Here is a 20,673-nt window from a genome sequence, read left to right as displayed (position 1 = left end):
CCCTCCCTCAAATTCCTTGCGCAATGACATATTGTGGTGAGAGCGACGTCGTCTGGACATGCAAATAATCTTTCCTGTAATTTAATTTCGATCAAAAGACAAGAGCATATGTGCAAAATAAAAATGAATAAGCGTTGGCATAAATTCTGGGATAGTTTTATTTTGAACTTACACATATTGTTAGGCACCATCAGAAAATCCATAATCATATTAGAAGTAATTGGCAATGTTCATAACATTAGAGTAACACTTTAAGACCTACTATTGACATCACCATGCTTGTTTCACACTATAACAGAAACATTTAAAAACCTGAACACATTGGGCATCATAGGTAAAATTGAATAATGATCAAAACGTACACTCACACTGAAGCCAACGTACAGCCGGAAGAAGTCTAATGGAAATGAATGAAATTATTCTGGACAAATGTTCAACAAACAAATCGTTTGCTTTTTCCATGAACCAAACTAAATTAAATCGGTTGATTTTTTTTTTATATACAACAATATTTTACATTATAGGGTTTGAATTAAATTGAGTAGAAATGTCACTAACTATATTAGTAGTGAAAAAATTGATTTTGGAAGTAGTTGTCTACTTCAGAGTGGATTTACCAGATGCCAAATGTAATTTATATAAATTTTCTCCTGTATTTACTAACCTGCAAGAAATTGAAAAAATAGTTTTTCGTTTAAAATACCTAAAAATTAGGAAGTATATCAAGTAGGGGGCCATTTGATCTGGTTCTCTTTTCTTACTTTTCATATTTCTAAGTTATTTCATTCCTTGTCATTCAGTACTACGGTCTGATATTCCTCTTCACTTGGAAGTGAGAGGTCTTAAGTTTGAATCTCGTAGATGGAGAATCGAATTCAATACCAAATTAGGTTACCCATTGTGTTTAGTTGAACTCCCCCTCTCCTTAGTGTAAAAATATATCGATGTCCTCAAAAAGTTATTTCATTCCTTTATTTTTTTCATTTAAGATAAGTAAACATTGAATTAAGAGTTATATGGATCCAATATTACAAATCGTGTTTATGAACGAGCCTTGGTAGGAGTCACAACTTAATCATGAGTGAAATCGTCACATGTGTAGTTCCAATGTTTTCATGCATAAGCTCACCAAAGTGTCTATTTCGTTTTCTCGGTTGGTCCAACTAGGTACGAAAGTACTCCGAAGGTAAAGTAAGGCTCAAGGAATACATTGTGTTCACAACATTATAACAATAATCAGGAAATACAATGGAGGTGTTTAGGTGAGAGCCTTGTGGCGCAGTAAACAGCAATTTTGGTCATGAGGACTAGAGGCAATGTTGACCAACTTCTTATGTCGAGTTTCAGGGGATAAAAATCGAGTTTGCAGAGGGCAAAATAGAGCAAACTATGAATCTAAGGGAGTGATGTGGTGATTTTTGAGTTACATGGAGCAAAATGAGATTAAAATCGAAGGTGTAGATAAAAATAAGCTCATTTGTTTACTTTCTTGGTTTAATCATGTAATTTAAAGATTATTTGGTTATTTATCCAAATTTCCCAATAAATGTTGGAAGGCAAACAAACTAGTCGAGAGGTAATATTACAGAAGTGCTAATTCACTTGGAAGAATGGAACAGGAACATATAGGATAAATAGGTGGGAATGGCACGAATCGGATTTTTTGAGGAACATATCGAGAGAGAATTGGTTAAACAATGTGTGGCTGTTAAACAAGGATCATCATTATGCATTGTGCTTGTGAATCGTGCTGAGAACAAGTCAATCCTATCTAGTTTCTGTACAAAGAAGGGTACATGAATTATGCTCTTGATGATTCAATATGTCATCAAATGGTTTGGATTACAATTGTTTCTAAAGAAATTAGGGTTCCACCATAAAATCAATTGACTATATGAAGGGTAGCCTAACTACTTATAAGCTCATGCAAGGTTCTTCCTCCCATCAACGTATGACTCATTCTCAACACGCCCCTTCACGTGTGACGAATTTTCAAATCTAACACGTGAATAACACAACTGGATGACATTGAGCGCATGTGACCGTTTGACCGTTTGACTTCACACGTGGGACAATCCGCTCCAATACTATGAAGAAATTAAGGTTCCACCATAAAACCAATTGATTATATACAGAGTAATTCAACTACTTATAAGCCCATGAAAAGTTCTTCCTTCCATCAATATATGACTCATTCTCAACATACTAGGTATGGTACAGATTTCGTACCAAAATCTAAAACCCTCATCAATTGCATCTGACTGGGAACAAATTTGGTGAGCCATTGAGTCAACGCTACACTAAATTAGAGAGTTTTAGACCCTCTCCCCGACATAATGATAATCAACTTCTAAGTGCTTGGTTCTTTAACATTTGTTCAAAAGTGCTTTGTTCTTGAGTGGAAAACTAGATGGGATGCTAAGACAATGGAGGACACATTATCACACCAAATCTGTGGCCTTAAAAGATTCAAATGTACGTCCTTGAACAACGAACGTAACCAAGACAACTCAGTAGCAGTGTATGCACACTGCCTATATTCAGCTTCGGTGCTAAACCTGGAAACCGTTTTCTGTTTCTTCGAACTCCACAATATTAAGTTTTTACCCAAGTATACACAGAAGCCTCCAGTTGAATGGCGTGTATCTAGGTTTCCTGCACGATCTGCACCAGAGAAAGCAGTCAATTGTACACTTCCAGGTCAATAAACAAGACCCTATAAATAGGTAGCCTACAAATAACGTAGGATCCTTTTAACTGTCATCCAATGAGTGTTGTTGGGCGAATGTATGAACTGACACACTTGGTTCACAACATAAGAAAGATCAGGTCTCGTAATGGTCAAATAATGTAGGACACCTACAACACTTCGATATAATTCAGGGTTAGTATATGATTCATCCCAAAAGCACTCTGTTTTTGTCCAGAAGAAACTGGAGACGAGATTGGCTTGGCATTGGTAAATTTAGTACGTTCCAGCAAGTCCAGGACATACTTGGACGGTGTGAGATGCATTTGATCACCATAGCAAGTTCCTTCAACACCTAGGAAGTAGTTGAGAGGACCCAAGTCCTTCATGGAAAATAAAGTGCCCAATCTCTTTATCAACCGAGCCATTTGATAAGTGTTGTTTCCTATGAGCAATATAGCATCCACATAGATTAGTAAGATAAGATATACTCCTCTTTGATTAAACACAAACAAAGAATAATCACACTCAGATTCTTAAAATCCCAATTGAAGCAAGAAATCAGAAAATCTCTAAAACCAAGCTCTCGACACTTGTTTTAACCCACATAAACTGCGCTCCAACTTGCAAATATGGTGTAGGTACTCTTGTCAATGAAACCCGCTGGTTGTTTCATATAAACTTCCTCAGTGAGAAAACCATGTAAGAAAGCATTCTGGACGTCCAACTGTCTTACATGCCCCTTCTTTGACACTGCCAAACTAAGAACAAGCCAAATGGCACAGGACTAAAAGTCTCATTGCAACCAATCCCTGGTTTTTGATGAAAACCATTGGCCATAAACCCACCTTTTGTCTCCCGATTGAACCATCTTGTGTTTCACAAGTGAATTGAGTTCGAGCTAGATTGCTTGATTTTAGGTTGACCAACTAAACATGGTTCATTGTCATCGCTTAGCATGATATAAGTAGCTACTGTGTTCGGAGACTAGAAACTGGAAGGCTAATTGTTACTTTCTGGGGATTTTAGTGTTTGTTTAAAGCTGATTTGTTGTTTTTTTTAATATGTTTCAGTGTTAGAGAAAGCTGATTGAGGGACCATGGCAACAATAAGAATAAAGTGCCCTGTTTTGGAGCCAAGCTCCGGTAATTCTTATCATCTTTACTTGCTACTACTCAATAATTAGTCTGGTAGTATTATCATGAAATCCAATTTTATTTATTGTGTTTTGGTGATCTTATTCCATTTTTATGTTAATGTAATCTCTCATAAAGCTAACTCCAAATCTTAGTCTCTCTTTTGGTTTTGGTACTCTCATTCTCTAAAGCTTTGTTAGTTGAGTTGTGAAATAAGTTTGGGGCTTTTACATAAACTGCAGTCTTAATAAATTTTGTTGTTACGGATCACAGAGAAGTTGATAGCAGATGAGTTCTTAGTTGAAGTTGCAGAAAGGTTGCAGTGAATTTGTTGAGATTTTTGTATGGTTAATAATGACTGCAAACCTGTTGAAAATCTACATCTCCCAGGTATTTATTTCATCATATCATTGTTGTCATCAACTCTAAATACCTTAATAGTAGAACCTGAGTTAACATTATTCTTATGAAATTTGTGTGTTTGATTTTTGGGTGCAGCTGATGATCAGATTCAAATGATTGAGATGATTAAGCTCTTGGAAACAAGGGGTTCAAACAATTTTCAATGATATTACAATTTGTTTCCTCACCAAAAAAAAACAAAAAAAAAATGATATTACAATTTGAATCCTAGAACACCATTAAGTAGCGTCAGCTGTATGAATCCTACAACGACAACCAAGTCTTTACACATCACAATCCAAGTGTAGAAAATTCACAAATGACTAAGCAAGTAGAGGAAAACTTCCAGAAGTGTCTAAAAGTAGTTTTCTTCTTTATTTGCAAAGCAGATATGTCGAAACAGGAACAAATAGATGAAAATAAGAGCAATGAGGGAAAACATTCAACAAGGGACAAGACAAAAATGTTAGAATAAAGTAACTTAAAATTGCCATAAATTACAAAGCAAAGTAGGGTATAACACTAAAGAGTTACAGAACAATAATTAGACATACACCTACAATAAAAGGAAAGAAAAATATCAGAGGATCATTCAAATAGTTGTCACATATTCAATGCAAGTAGAATTAGAAGCTCACGGCCTACAGGTTCATCTCCATGCACATTTCCAATGTACTGCGGCACCCAGCATATTCATCAAAAAATGCTCAAACTATCACTTGAAATTGCATGAACGAGTAACAATCGATTTACATTCTGGGGAATGGAAAAGGAACAAAAGAAAGTTTTCAAGAAGCAAACAGAATACAAAAGTACTACACTGTCAATGTATGCAAACACTAAATAAATTGAAATCCGGGTAGTATGCAAAACTTTTTCGACAAAAAGTGAAATCCATGACCTCAGTTTTCAACAGTAAACGGGAAATATGGCAGGTGGAAAATGAAAGACTAACAATAAATCAAAATATTAATAATATATTACTAGTTGCAGTGGAATTCAGAAACAATGAACTTTTTAAAGAAGAAGAAGAGGGAAATGAAAATATCCAATTGCACGTGATTTTTTGGCGTGTACTTATAAATTATAATCTTTGTCATATTACAGCTTCTCAGTTTCATTATAAGTTTCTTGCGGTCACAAGTAGCTCGTAGCAGTTTCCTTTATTTCTTTCCATACAAGATCAGAGAAAAAGTAACAAAAAAATGGTGACTAAAACTGCCCTCAAAACACATACAATTGATAGAGTCTGTCCTTTCTGAGGGACAAGTAACATAATTGAACTAGCAGAATGAATAAAACTTTTCTAAAGAGTGCAGATGGATATTCTCCAATACCAGAATCAACTCAATTCGGTGGTAAACAGGTATTGCACCCTTCTGGATTCAAGGGTGCAATAAGCTAGAAGCTATATCGCACTTTTTTAACTTCCACAAATAAGCAATCAATGTAATTAAATTTCTGACCCTTATTCAGCGTTATTGTTGCAAAAAGATTTCAGGTACTGGTGATTTGACGCATTATTACACAGCTCTATGGTTAATTTCAGTTTCAAGCAGTTGCAAGGACTAATTTGTGCTAATCTTGAAGGAATCAAAGCGGGTTCCTGTTCTTTTGAATCATAACTTTTTCTGGGTTATGGAACAAATATAATTTCTACGTTATTATTATTTACAGAAGGGAAGGGGGGACGCTAACGCATTTTCCTTCAACAATCCTGCCAAGTTCCAAAAAATTGATTGTATATAGGAAGGATTAAAATGCCAGGATTCAAAAGTTTTTACCAAATGGCAGCTTCACGCTCTTCCACCCCGGGCTTAGCAGAAATTGCTACTACCCACTACAAGCAATAATATATCAAACATTACCAACTTCATAAGATGTGAGTCAAGATGTTATTATAATAAATAAAACTAAAGCGATCAAAAACAAAGAGGAAACTTCAGTGAAACGATTACCAGCAGAACCCTATTCACACTCTTCCCAAAACTGATAATCCATTTGAAAAATCCCTCAACAGGAGAATAAAAAGAATAAATCAGCAAATCATCATGAGATGCCTAAACAAAAATCCTACAATTAAACTCCTGTATTTATCCAACTAAAACTACTACTAACAAATACAATTGTTTTATTTCTACTAACAAGTGGTAAAATTATAATCTGGCAAATGTTAAAAATGCACAAGCCCAAGTAATCACCTGTTAGCCGTAGAAATGTTACTGCATCTTTGGCCGAACGCTTTAATGGCCTGTCCCAGGTCAGAGTTAGTCATGTACCCTTGAGCTACATCAACACTGTGTCACCATTTTTTTCACATTTTCAGTAAACACATAATTATATCAAATTAGACTATATAATTCTTGTTAAGCTACTAAGCTTCAACTTTAGTGATAAATACCGCGTCTGAGACTCCTTATCTTCAAACAATTGCCAGCCGGAACCAGCGCGAGGACCAAATTCGAAACCTATCAACATTTAATTTACAATTAGCTAAATTCTTAATGCTTAAAGATTTAGTTTCCTTTCCTAGTAGCGCTAATCCACCTAAAATGTAAAGAATTTAAGGAAGCAATAGGCATGATAATCCATCTGATCATAATTAACTACCGTTTGGTACCTGAAATATCAGAGGAAAATTTTTCAATTTACTTCTTGTTCTTGTAATCTCAGTTTTTCAATTCCCAAGCACACACATGAATATAGAATGCATACAAATATGTATGTATGTGTGTGTGTGTGTGTGTATATATATATATGACAGATGAGGAGATGGGGACCTGGAGCGTAGGAACTGTGAAGGCCGCCTCTAGCAGTGGCAGGACGAAGACAAGAGGAGAAGCCAGAGAGAGAGGAAGAGGATGGAAAGAGCAAGCTTCATGATGTGATCTTTGGCGTTGTTAAGAACTTTAATCTTATCTAACTTAAAAGTCACAATTTTACTAAAACTCAGAGTTCATTCCTCTTTAACTTGTAGATTCTCTTTTCCGTAAAACTTATTGGTTGAGCTGCTGAAACATATGTAGGATCCAACACCGAATAATACTATGTCACATGTGCATTAAATTTGATTATAAATCTCTATTATTCATTAACATTCAACAACCAGAAAATATTAAATTTAAAAGAAATTGAAGAGATAAAAAAATAAATAAAAAAGAAAATGACCCACATAAGAAATTAATAGATCTAAAGCAATGTAAAATGAATTTTGAGTTTTGTGGAGGACTTCAAGTTTCAGGTGACAAAATGAGACCAAAATCGAGTTGCAGGGGCAAAGTGGAGCAAATTTTGAGTTTCAGAGAGTTGCAACTTTTGAGTTGAGTAAGGTGAGATTAAAATCGAGTTTCATGGCATGTAGCTAAAAATAAGGCCATTTGTTTACTTTCTTGGTTTGATCATCTAATTTAAATATTATTTGATTATTTTTCCAAATTTCCCTATAAATGTTGAAAGGCAAACAAACTCGTATTTAAGTACAAGGAAGGGTACATGATCCTGCTCTTGATGATTCAATATGTCATCAAATAATTTGGATTACAATGGTTTTTCAAAAGAAACTAATGAAAAAGGCTTCAAAACTTTGAATTTTAACGAAAATGACAAAAAAAGTGTTGTAAGTGAATAGTACCGTGATTGACTTTTTAGGTAAAAATGTGGTTTTTCGTTAAAGTGAACAATACGGAGAGCTTTTTGTTAAAACTCCCTTGTTTCAAATACTACTTAGGCTTAAGATTTCATACAAAAATCGAAAACCCTCATTGCATCTGACTGGGAACAAATTTGGTGAGCCCTTGAGTCAAGGCCATACACTAGATTAGAATAGGGATGGTTCAAAAAACCGAATCAATACAAAACCGAACTAAACTGAAATTGGTTAGTTTGGTTTCGGTTTTTATGGTTCAAAAAGCAAACCGAACCTAAGTAACACCTAAAACAAAGTCGTTTTTTTTAATTTTGTCTTTTACAGGAGGACAGTGCATTGTTGTGTAGCGTATAAACGAATTGTTGTGCTTTTATATAAATACTGAGGGTGTGGTCGGGTTTCTTGTAAAAATTGATTATCATTAACATAATTCACTCGATACAAATATATCAAAGGGCATATTGTGGCTCATACTTTTCATCGTACATAACATCGCTGTATTATTTATTAGCGGCCATCTAATCAAGTTTGCGGAAATTATCACATTACCAAAATGATGTCTTTAATTTATTTCTGTGTCGTGATTGATAGTAAGGAAGAGTTCCTTTGCTGAACCATACGGTCCAATTCTCTTTCTGCCTATTATGGGCCGAAATGGGTAATTGATCATTTTAGCCTCAATTGTTTTGGTAGAGTTTAATTGATATTGTTGTAGTCAGTGTCTTTGGACAAACATGTTTCATGCGGTACATTATTTGGGTTTGCTGCTAAGCCTTCGCACAGTTTGATTTTATGTTCCTGATGATATTTTTCAGATTTAAAAAACAAAAAAAAAGAATCAGGTTTTATATAAAACAAAACCGAATAGAACTGAAAAAAATAAAACAGAAATAAAATAAAACCAAACAATAATTTCGATTTGATTTTTGATTTTGACAAAAAAACTTGGAACAGATTAAAACCAAACCTACTCCTAAATTATAGAATTTCTCGACCTTCTCATGCACGGCAGACTGGTTCCACAAATCATGAGAAAAGTTTTATAGTGGGTGCCATAATTATCTTCCCCTGTTTTCCAAAAGAAAAAAAAAATCTTCCTCTTGAAAAAATCCGAGACATGAAATCTTTTCTCGGAAGAAAGATAACACGTCCCAACAGGGAATGGAAATATGCTTTAGTCGGTCTGCCACTTTTTTGGTGGAAAATAATTGTCCTTCAACTTTGGTTTTTCTCTTGAACGAGTTTGGAAAGTGGACAGCTAGTGTATGGAGATTTCCTTGTTGCTTCTTTCAGAGGGATTTACCTTGCACCAAAACGTTAGGTGTGACTCACATTTATCTCCACTTTTTAACATTGTGACAGGATAACACTTAATAGATTAATTACACCATTATGTTGGCACTCACGTTTAACGTAAAGAAAAAGGATTGAACGACGTTTAACCATAACTTCTCTTTCTTTTTTTGAACCATTACCAATTGTTTTGTGGAGTGTGATATCTACACATTCTATTTTACTTCACACATATCATTTTAATTTTCAGTTGTTGAATCGAATGAATTGAAGAAGACCAACACATAAAAATTAATAAAAAATATATGAAATGTAATTTGAAGTATGTGGATAACATATCTTTTATTTTGTATACGACATTTTTACGGTACTCGAGAATATAAAATATTTTGAATATTTTAACAATTAAATCTTTATGTAAAAGTACAAATATCAAAATATAACAGACATAACACCCTACAAACCACCCTAAATTTTTTATTCTTTTACTTGATTAGGTCATCCAAACAATCATACTAACTTTTCTCTGTAAAAAGATAATTCATTATCTGACACTATGACCCACACTAAACCGTGTGGTCACCACCACCACCACTACCAACAGATGAACGTCCAAGTGTCCATCTTTCTCGGAACCGGAAGGCGTTGGCTGCCTTTCTTTTTCTCTGTGCTGATGGGAACCAAAAGAAAACCATCCACTGCCTTGTACTATTATTGGCTACATTATTTCTTTAGATTCTTTTTCACATTATTAAGGGTCAGAACAAACGGAACATAATTAAGGAGACATGAATATATTATAATAACAAAGTTGGGAACTTACGAGAAGTCCGAAGTCTCGCATCCAATCACTTTGGTGAGAAAATATAAAGAAACATAACACGTCCCAACAAAGAAGCTTCCTGATAATTTCTCATTATCTATATACTAAATCTCAGCAGAAAACCACTGTTCATCATCTGAAAGCGAGCACTGTTCACTAGCAGTGAACTTCCCAAGCTGCCCTCCCATTCCTTCCTTCCCGGTTCTTTTCTCCCTCTCTGCTGCAGTAAAATGACCTTCTTGCCATCGAATCCAACATTTGATTTTTTTTCGGCCCGAATGCTCTCACGTGTCGATCATCACTTCGGCTTCTCCTTGTCGTTCCACGTGTCAAACATCGACCCACCCTCTGTCCGGTTTTCCTTTTGCTTCTGTCTTGCTTGCCCTCCAGCTGGATCTCTAGAATTTTCCTTCAGTTTCTATCACCCATCCAATCCATCTGACTCACCATTACACCCCCGCTCAACCCTCACTTCTTTCTTCACTTCTCAAACTCCCAACACTGTCACTCTCTCTCATCCCAGACTACTCTCTGCCTCTCCCATCTGTCCCCACTCTGCAACTCTCCTTCTTCCTTTCGGCAAAACCGAGAACCACCACCTTAATCCCTAGAGCTTTTGCGCTGATTCCAGTTTTTTAGTGATTTCTAAAAAACGCAGTCTGCGATACCTGTTCCGGCCTGATTTGAAGAAGATTTCTCAAGCGATTGTAATTTCATTGTAAGTTTGGCTTAAAAGCAGTTCCAAAATTTGGGATTGTTTGGGATATTTTTAGGTTTTTCTGATTCTTGAAAAAAAACCATGGTTAAGAGTAAATTAATTATATTTTAATTTTCATTTAATTGAGGTAACCGTCTTCAGTTTTTTGGTTTGAACGCTATAACCAGCAATCTTTGAAAAAGGTTGGTTCTTGAATATTTTTATTTATATCCTTTTGGTTGTTTGAAAGGACTTCCTGTAATCTAAATGAAGCTAAATTGAATATCTGTTTTTGTATACTGTATTTGCTTTGTTAAATTAGTTCTTTTTTGGTTGAAAATTTTTGTTTGATTTTGCAGATCAAAGGGGTCAAGCGGTGGAGGAGTGGGTTAATAGTTATGTGCTCTTCTTGATAATTGTATGTGTTTATGCCTTCATGATATTGTGACATATCATGGGATTGTTTGTGATCTGATTAAATACGTAGTATGCTTTTCAGCATTGTTATAGGCTTTAGTTTTTTTGGAACTCATGGATAATTAGATTTACTATATTTGTTGATGCATTGTGTAACTTATTTGATTTTAGTTTTCCTACCCCAGTGAATATGTTATTTTTGAAAAATTAGGTAAAAAATCTCCTCAGCAATATTTTTTTTATTTATTTTTTATTTAACAATGAACCAATGCACACAAAAAAGTTTAGCATGCTCTGATTTTTGTCTCTTGATAGCACAGATTTACTAAGTCAATTACCTGCTTTGCAACAGCTTCTTTCTTGCCTTCTTGATTGCCAGGTACGGATGCACGCATTATAATTATGTTTTTGTAGTTTAATTATCCTCTTCGAAATTTCTATCAAAACATTCATTTTTTCCTGTGTTTTAAAGTTGAATAGTTTAGTTTTTGGAGTGAACATAATTTCATGTACAAGTCACTTGCTTTTCATTTTTCAATTTCTTTTCTGTTAATGTGAGATGCTTCAAGATGCACTTCTATGTATTTTTAAGGGAGCATTTGGACCTTGATAGAAACTTCAAACATGTTTTAAGTAAAAACATTTCTAGCAAAAGCGCTTGAAAGTATAAGTGCTTCTTATAGAACAGCTTTCAAATGACTAATAAGCCCTTTGTTTCATTGCAATTGAAGATTTGGTTTTGGATTTCAGGTCAAGCTCTCTGAGTACATTGGGAATAAGTGTGTGATTCTCTTTTTTTACGCATTTGACGTCACATTTGTTTGTCCTATAGGTAAGCATGTTTTCGTAATCAGCATTTCTGCGTTGTACATGTTTTGTGTAAATAGTTTTTACATACATAGGCACAAAGCTTATAACACATTTAGTCCATTATTCTAACAGTTATATACAATACTGATAATCTATTTCACATTCCCACGGCAACGTGCAAGTTATCTATATATACGAATCTGATAAGCAATGTCCATTATCTAAAATTTGGGACTGATCATAAAAAAAGGTTGTTACTTTTTATAATAGGAACATAGAGGAACAAAATCCAACTTTCATTTTCCAGCAACTGACTCCAACTTTGTTGTTTTGTTCTCAATTTTAATCTTCTATCTACATGAATCTATTTTTTTAAGCCTAATTTGTTCATGCACTTAATATGTTTAAATATGCTAAATCCTTTATATTTAAAATTTTGTTTTCTGAATATCAAGATAGAGACTTTTCTCTGAAAACACCGTATGTCCATTAACCACACATATGTTCAGTTATCTCATTGTTATCATTCATAGTTCAAACCACACATAATATAAAATTTGACATAAACTTTACATGTTTGGTTAATAATGCCTAATGTTTTCGTCAATGCAGGACCTGGTAAGCCAACAGTTTTCAACTGCGTAAGTCATTTTTCCAACTTTCCGTTAGTCCTTTTATTGTTCTGATATTTAGCAAGAGGATCCTGTTAGTCCTTTTATTGTTCTGATCTTTAGCAAGAGGATCCTTTTAATAAATCCAACCGTCATTTGTTCACATTAACTTCTATTTTTCCAATTTCTAACAGATAAATGAAAACAGCTCCATATGAGAAGAAAGGAGGAACAAACTGAAGAAACAAACTCATTTGATTAAGGAAGTTCAACTCAACCCATTGTTTCTTATTTTAGATAGGATTGTAATTGGATTTCCACACATATACAAGCTTATCATGTATATTTAAAACTTGCGACATATTTTCTACAATTTTAAAACCCGCAGCATCGTGGGAACTCAAGCTAGTAGTTACTATTCCACCTTTTACTTCCACTTAGGTAAACAGTCATATGCTAACTTGACGAAACAATTCACCATCTGCCACTATCAGTCTATCACCAACACCAAACCGTGTGGGTCCCCACCACCACTACCAGTAGAAGTAGTACTCGGCTGTCCATCTCTTTCCCATTTGTTTCCTTTCCTCCTCTCTCAATTTCCTCTCTTGCTACTACTTTTCTGTGAGAATTTTCAGCGTGATTTTTCTTTCTTTGCCATTGTCACTTTTCTCTGCCTGTGTAATTTTGTGTTGATCCTGTATTTTGTTTTTCTGGTTTATCTGAGTCCTTCATCTCATTTGCTTAATATACATTTTCAATTACCAAAACAAGATTTAAAGTTCCTATTTTCATTTCACTGCTCATTTTTGTTGTATTTGTTCATTGACTACTGTTTTTTGTTTGCAGAACCCCTCTTCCGGTAACTGAATGAGATTCAACGGTTTAAACTGAGTTATCAGGGACTTAAGATCAAATCAATTTATCAAATATGTGTTGACACGGAGTCAAATATCTAACCGCAGTAAGTTCCTGTAGTTACTAATAAAAATTGCATATTGTAAATTACCAAAAGAAGATTTAAAGTTTCAATTTTTTTTTTTTTTTTTTTTTAAATTTTAAAACTTTGATCTTCTATCTTTTTACTTGGTTCATTCAATTATTGTTTCATGTTTGCAGTACCGATTTACATCAACTGCCTTTTTTCGATGGCGTCAAGCACCCAAAGAGCCTCCGCATCTTTTCTTTCGAATGAATCAGCTCCTCGATGGAAGTATGACGTGTTTTTGAGTTTCAGGGGTGTAGACACCCGCAAGGGCTTTGTATCCCATTTACACCATGAATTGTCCAAGCGTCAAGGAATTACGACTTTCATGGACGATCGAGAGCTTGAAGGAGGAACAAGTATTCATCTTGAGCTCCCAAGTGCGATCAAAGAATCGCATATTGCAATTGTTGTTCTCTCACCAAACTATGCTTCTTCCAAATGGTGCTTGGACGAACTTGCAACCATTCTTCGATGCATGGAATCCAGGAACTCGGTTTTGCCGGTCTTTTATCAGACAGATCCATCTGATGTCGGAAATCAACGGGGATGTTTTGCCGAAGCCTTCGCGAAGCATGAACAAAATTCGAGCAGTACCGAAGACAAAGAGAAGGTGGTCCAATGGAAAGCTGATCTAAAAAAGGTGTCCAAAATTTGTGGTTGGCACTCGAAGGAATCTAAGTAAGCATGCATGAACAACTTTAATTTCCTATGTCTTAGCAGAGTCAAAATTGGATGCTTCATTTATGTTTTTTTGATTGGTTATTTCATACCATGTAGGAGTGAAAGTGAGATTATACAACAACTCGTCAAAAGTGTGTGGAGGAAAGTGCAAGCTACATTCCCGTTGTTAGATTCCTCACAGGAATTAGTTGGGGTTAATTCTGGGCTTGAGCAACTAAGTTCGTTGTTAGCTCATGATGTCAATGATGTTCGCTTTATAGGGATAACGGGGATGGGTGGCATTGGTAAGACAACCCTTGCTAAGCTAGTTTATGATAGAATCTTCCATCATTTTGAAGTTCACTGCTTTCTCGGCAACGTTAGAGAGGTTTCTAACGTTGATCTTCAAAAAAGACTTCTTTTCCCGGTGTTGAGGGAAAAGATCGAAGAAATTTGGGATGAAGAGCACGGAATCATTTTCATTAAGAAGAGCTTACACAACAAAAAGGTTCTTCTTGTACTTGATGATGTGGATCACACAAACCAAGTACAAGTACTAGCTGGAAAGGAAGACTGGTTTGGCATGGGAAGCAGAATTATCATTACAACTAGAAATGAACGTTTGCTTGTCGAGCATGGCATAACATTATGTCATAATGTTGAGGTGTTAAATGATGATGAAGCTCTTGCACTGTTTAGCCTGCATGCCTTTAAGAAAAATATGCCCGAGGATGGGTTTTTGGAGCTGTCTGAGTGTTTCATTAAATATGCTGGAGGCCTTCCATTAGCTCTTAAAACTTTTGGGTCGGCGTTGTTTAAGAGAGGGCTAGATTTTTGGAATAGTACACGGGATAATCTGTCAAAAATTCCTAATACAGAAATTATTCATAAACTTAAAATAAGTTATGATGAACTAGAAGAGATGGAGAAGAGCATTTTTCTTGAGGTTGCATGTCTCCACAAAGGGAAGTACAGAATGGAAGTAATTGAAATACTAGATATTTCTTTTGGAATTTCTAGTAGTACTATGATAGATGTACTACTTGAGAGATCTCTCCTCTATCAAGATCGCAACAATTGCAGTGATTGCAATGAATATATATGGATGCATGACTTGATACAAGATATGGCACGTGAAATTGTTCGTCAAGAGTCTAAAGAGCCTGGTCAGCGTAGTAGGTTGTGGCTTTACGATGACATCGATCAGATATTTAGGAAGAATAAGGTAAGAAGTTAAATACCAAGTTTGGAAGAAGATATTGATTTCATTTGACATTATATTAGACTTGAATGTGAAATTAATTTGTCCTTTTTTTCTTAATTGTTAGGGAACGGCAGCAATTGAAGCCATATCCTTACGCTTGTCCAACGTAGAAGAGGTGCCCCAGTGGAATTGCGAAGCCTTCTCCAAGATGGAGAGACTGAGGTTTTTGGAATTCAATAATTTGATCTTTTCTTCAGGCCCTAAATCTCTTCCATGTTCCTTGAGAATTATAAATTGGAGTTGGTATCCTTCTAATTTTCTTCCAACAAGCTTTCACCCGCACTTGCTTGGTAAACTTGAGATGCGTAATAGCAATCTTGTTCGTTTTTTGGGGGGAAAAGTGGTAAGAGTAGTTATCAACAAAAGATAATATTGGTTACTCACTAGTCAATACTCACCTTTTGAGTTTGTTCAATGATATTTTAACACATTATTTTAAAAAATAATAGACATGTTATTTAATTTTTCTTGAGTTTTAAAAACAAGGAACCCGTGACATTTTTTTATTGTACAATCCCAAAGGTTCCAAATTTCTTCCATATTCATTGAGAATAAATGCTATTTAATTTACAAAATAATCATATATTTATTTATTTATTATTTTGAATAAACTTTAAGGTTGTGGAAGCTAAGTATATGATCTGAACCTTATCGGTGGTGTTGTACAGGACTTGCCCAGCTTGAAACATATTGATCTTAGATGCTCCAATAAATTGAAGAATACCCCAGATTTCAATGGTCTTCCAAATCTTGAGAAGTTGGAGCTTTCCGCTTGTAAGAATTTAGTTGAGATACATCCGTCTATTGCAGTCCTCAAAAGACTTAAAGTTTTGCGTCTTGATGGCTGTGAAAGCATCAAGAGCCTCCCAAGTAAGGTTGAAATGGATTCTCTTGTACATTTCAATCTTGGTGGCTGCTCAAATGTGAAAACGATTCCAGAATTTGGGGAGCAGATGAAGAATTTATACTTCCTCATGTTAGACAACACTGCGATCGAGAAAATACCTTCATCAATTGGACATGCGGTTGGCCTTAGGTATTTGTTTCTACGGAATTGCAAAAATCTCTTGTACCTTCCAAGGGCTATTTGTAATTTGAAGTCTCTTGAAGAGCTCGATGTGATTGGATGCTCAAAGATTGACAAACTCCCAGGAGACATGGATCACTTATGGTGGCTTAGAGTGGGACCCACTATGACAAAGCCGCTTGTGGGTATGAAAAATCTCAAAGGTCTAATATTTACGAGAAATTATGACATGGTTTGGATGAGTAATGTTAAAGCCACTTGTGGATCAGATAGTAAAGCAAGGGATGGGTGGGGCATTCGCCGCTTATTTGGACTTGAAAAGAGTCCCCCTGATCCTCCTCTTTATTGGCATTTGGTGTTGTCTTCTCTAAATCGTTTATGCTCTTTGACATACTTATGTCTATATGATTGTAATCTCCAGGAGGGGGATATCCCCGATGATATTGGCTACTTGACCTTATTGGAAACATTGCGTCTCGACAAAAATAATTTCGTCAGTCTACCTGAAAGCATTAGACACCTTTCTAAGCTTAGGGATCTTCATCTGGAGGGGTGTAAAAGCCTTAAAAAATTGCCACCTCTTCCATCAAACAGAGGATTAACGGTAGATCTGGACAATTGCACTTCCTTACGAAGTTTGTCAGGTGCATTCAATTTGTATTTTGCTAGTGTCACTTGCCGGAATTGCATTGCATTGGTGCCAAATGAAGACTTGATTAATAGGTTTCTTAAATCTGTCATTCAGGTACTCTCTCTCTCTCTCTCCCCCCCTCTCTCTCTCTCTCTCTCTCTAAATAATTGATCTTTCTTCTGCTACAGGGATCGAAAATTGTAATCCCTGGAAGTGAAATTCCAAAGTGGTGCAATAATCAGAGTGTGGGACATTCAATAAATGTGGAGCTTCCTCCACCATCATGTACCAACTGGCTTGGGATTGCCTTCTGTGTTGTTTTTCAATACCAAGACCCTTTACAAAATGTGGAGCTTCCTCATTATTGTCGTTTCAGAATTCACTGTTCAGTGGAACTTGTTAGCCCTGAAAAACTTGGCCCACAATACCCTTGGACTACCTTATTATTACCGTCTCTTGTGTCAGAAAACCTTTGGTTATTTTATTTTCCTCGTCAATATTGTTTGCCTCGTGCAGATTGTCATCAGGTACAGTTTTTATTCGGAATTGACTTTCGTGATATTGGTTGGAGAGAACTAAAAGCAAACTTGAATATGGTGAAGAAGTGTGGGGCTCGTTTGGTGTACGAGCAAGATTTGAAAGAACTCAACCAAAAATTACTGAAACGAACATGCGAATATCGTGACGAGGCAGCTCCTAGTGGACCCGGAAGTGCTAGCTTCAACGACACAGAACAAATTTGCAAAAGGCATTGTAACTAGTCACCATGTCACAAAAAATGCAAGTAAGTAACCATTGATTCATCACATCAGCATAATTGTCATCAAAATTATTTTTTGTTTCGACATCTTAGTCAATGTAATCGATATCTCGGGCTATATATTAAGATGACTTTATTTACTGAAAGGGCAGAGTGGATAAGAATGTTGATTTATAAACACTTTTGCAGATTACTTGGGCATTAAGAAGATTGATTAACAATCTGATCATCTTGCCTAATGCAGCAAGTGGGTACCTTGGAAACTCGCAACGCCATGGGGGCTGCTCTGTTAGTCCAGATCTTAAGGTTCATTTTCTGAAGACGCCATTAGCGTTAACATGTACACCAGGGGTTGAATTCAAACTTCTGTACTCTGGCAGAAATTGATTTGTTTGTGTCTGACTTTGTAACGAATGCAAACTTGTAGTCGAGAAACAGAAACGTTGCTAAGGAAACAACACTTTTTGCTCAACAACTTTGGTTTGATTAAAACTTGGCTTTGGTGATGCAAAAACTAAGCATTGAAAGTATTGTGCCTGACATCATTGGTAGGTTTTCAGTTGAATTTGCATACCCTTTCAAAACCCTATTTACTAGGTAGTTTTGAAGTTTAGACTTCATACTAATTTTTATTTTTTATTTTTTGTCAAAAGCAAATCGTACTAATTAACTCAGCTAAGAAATATTCAAATAATCCCAAACCTAACAGGCTTGTGCCGAGATAAGGATGAATCACACAAATAACAAACCTGAGAGTATGATTGGAAACTAGAAGTCTGCTTTGGTCTAACATCCCTCGGCAAGCTGACAGATCGTAGCACAACTGGAAGCTTGGACACCAACAGTTTAAATCGAAATGAAGATAACCCTTCGTGAACAAATCAGCAATTTGATCTTGTGAACAAATAAAATTCACTAGTAGCTCACCTCTAATCACCTTTTTCCTGACATAATGATAATCAACTTCTAAGTGCTTGGTTCTCGAGTGGAAAACTGGATTGGATGCTAAGGCAATGGAAGACAAATTATCATACCAAATCTGTTATCTTAGAAGATTCTAATGTATGTCCCTAAACAACGAACATAACCAAGGCAACTCAGCGGCAGTGTATGCAAGCTGCCTATATTCAGCTTCAGTGCTAGACGTGGAAACTGTTTTCTGTTTATTCGAACTCCATGATATTAAGTTTTTACCCAACTATACACAAAAGCCTCCAGTTGAATGGCGTGTGTCTAGGTTCTCTACATAATCTGAATCAGAGAAAGCAGTCAATTGTACACCTCTAGGTCTATAAACAAGACCCTGATCATAGGTAACCTTCAAATAACGTAGGATCCTCAGTGTTGTTGGGCGAATGTAAGGACTGACACACTTGGTTCACAACATAAGAAGGATCAGGTCTCGTAATGGTCAAATAATGTAGGGCACCTACAACACTTTGGTATAATTGAATCCCCAAAAGCACTCAGTTTTTGTCCAGAAGAAACTGGAGTCGAGATTGGCTTGGCATTGGTAAATTTAATGCATTTGATCACCAGAGCAAGTTACTTCAACACCTAGGAAGTAGTTGAGAGGACCCAAGTCCTTCATGGAAAATAAAGTGCCCAGTCTCTTTATCAACCGAGCCATTTGATAAGTGTTGTTTCCTGTGAACAATATATCATCCACATAGATTAGTAAGGTGAGATATACTCCTCTTTGATTGAACACAAACAAAGAATAGTCACACTTGGATTTTATATACTCCTCTGATTAAACACAAACAAAGAATAATCACGCTTGGATTCTTGAAATCCCAATTGAAGCAAGAAATCATAGAATATCTGAAACCAAGCTCTCGGCGCTCGTTTTAACCCATAAACACTGTGCTGCAACTTGTAAACATGGTGCAGGTACTGCTTGTCAATGAAACCCGCTGTTTGTTTCAGATAAACTTCCTCAGTGAGATAACCACGCAAGAAAGCGTTCTGGATGTCCAACAGCCTTACATGCCCCTTCTTTGACACTGCCAAACCAAGCACAAGCCGAATGGGACTGTGCTTTACAACAGGACTAAAAGTCTTGTTGCGGCCAATCCCTGGTTTTTTATGAAAACCATTGGCCATAACCTCGCCTTATGTCTCTCAATCGAACCATATGCACGTCGTTTTACCTTGAATACCCACTAGTTTGGAAGAACATTCATGGTGGGATGATAAGGAACAAGGCTCTAGGTAACATAGCGCTGCAAAGCACTAAATTCTTGAGAGGCAGTTTTCTCAAGAAAGAAGATTCATGTTAAGTTACTAAACTTCAAATTCAGTGATAAATACCGCGTCTGAGACTCGTTATCTTCAAACAATTGCCTGCCGGAACCAGCGCGAAGACCAAATTCGAAACCTATCAACATTTAACTTACAATTAGCTAAATTCTTAATGCTTAAAGATTTAGTTTCCTTTTTCTAGTAGCGCTAATCCACCTAGACTGTAAAAAATTAAGAATGTAATAGGCATGATAATCTATCTGATCATAATTAACTACCGTTTGGCTCCTGAGAAATCAAAGGAAAAATTTTCAACTTGTTCTTGTAATCTCAGTTTTTCAACTTCCAAAAACAACCATGAAACTAAATGAACACAGATGCAAATACACACACATATACATAAAATGCATACAAACATATATGTATATGTATGTGTGTGTGTGTGTGTGTGTGTGTGTGTGTGTGTGTGTGTGTGTATATACACACTACAGATGAGATGGGGACCTGGAGAGTAGGAACGTTGAAGGCCGCCTCTGGCAGTGGCAGGACGAAGAAAAGAGGAGAAGCTGCGAGAG

At 35.9% G+C, this 20,673-nt stretch overlaps 1 protein-coding gene and 1 long non-coding RNA gene across 10 annotated transcripts; one reads left to right on the top strand and one right to left on the bottom strand.

The window, feature by feature from the left end:
- Positions 1 to 4,320: 4,320 nt before the first annotated feature.
- Positions 4,321 to 7,178, bottom strand: LOC137729950 (uncharacterized). 3 transcript variants are annotated; one of them, XR_011068060.1, is made up of 5 exons: positions 7,008 to 7,178; positions 6,629 to 6,695; positions 6,429 to 6,524; positions 6,012 to 6,067; positions 4,321 to 4,983 (listed from the first exon to the last, which is right to left on the bottom strand). It is a non-coding gene; the product is annotated as an uncharacterized lncRNA (long non-coding RNA). The 3 variants fall into 3 exon arrangements; XR_011068061.1 differs by lacking the exon at positions 6,012 to 6,067; XR_011068062.1 differs by lacking the exon at positions 6,012 to 6,067 and having other exon boundaries at positions 4,321 to 4,902.
- Positions 7,179 to 10,415: 3,237 nt separating this feature from the next.
- Positions 10,416 to 20,352, top strand: LOC137727528 (TMV resistance protein N-like). 7 transcript variants are annotated; one of them, XM_068466377.1, is made up of 12 exons: positions 10,416 to 10,707; positions 11,046 to 11,104; positions 11,456 to 11,482; positions 11,854 to 11,935; positions 12,526 to 12,554; positions 12,719 to 13,488; positions 13,644 to 14,190; positions 14,290 to 15,397; positions 15,501 to 15,779; positions 16,105 to 17,208; positions 17,283 to 17,878; positions 18,044 to 20,350. In XM_068466377.1, exons 7-11 carry the CDS (start codon positions 13,673 to 13,675, stop codon positions 17,853 to 17,855), a joined length of 3,582 nt encoding a protein of 1,193 aa, XP_068322478.1. In that variant the 5' UTR covers positions 10,416 to 10,707; positions 11,046 to 11,104; positions 11,456 to 11,482; positions 11,854 to 11,935; positions 12,526 to 12,554; positions 12,719 to 13,488; positions 13,644 to 13,672; the 3' UTR covers positions 17,856 to 17,878; positions 18,044 to 20,350. The 7 variants fall into 7 exon arrangements, with proteins under 7 accessions (XP_068322478.1, XP_068322473.1, XP_068322476.1 ...); XM_068466372.1 differs by having other exon boundaries at positions 11,424 to 11,482; XM_068466375.1 differs by having other exon boundaries at positions 11,419 to 11,482.
- Positions 20,353 to 20,673: the final 321 nt, after the last annotated feature.

This window comes from Pyrus communis, chromosome 3 (assembly GCF_963583255.1).
Source record: "Pyrus communis chromosome 3, drPyrComm1.1, whole genome shotgun sequence".
Lineage (NCBI taxonomy): Eukaryota > Viridiplantae > Streptophyta > Magnoliopsida > Rosales > Rosaceae > Pyrus > Pyrus communis.
This window is presented reverse-complemented; position numbering and strand designations above follow the sequence as displayed.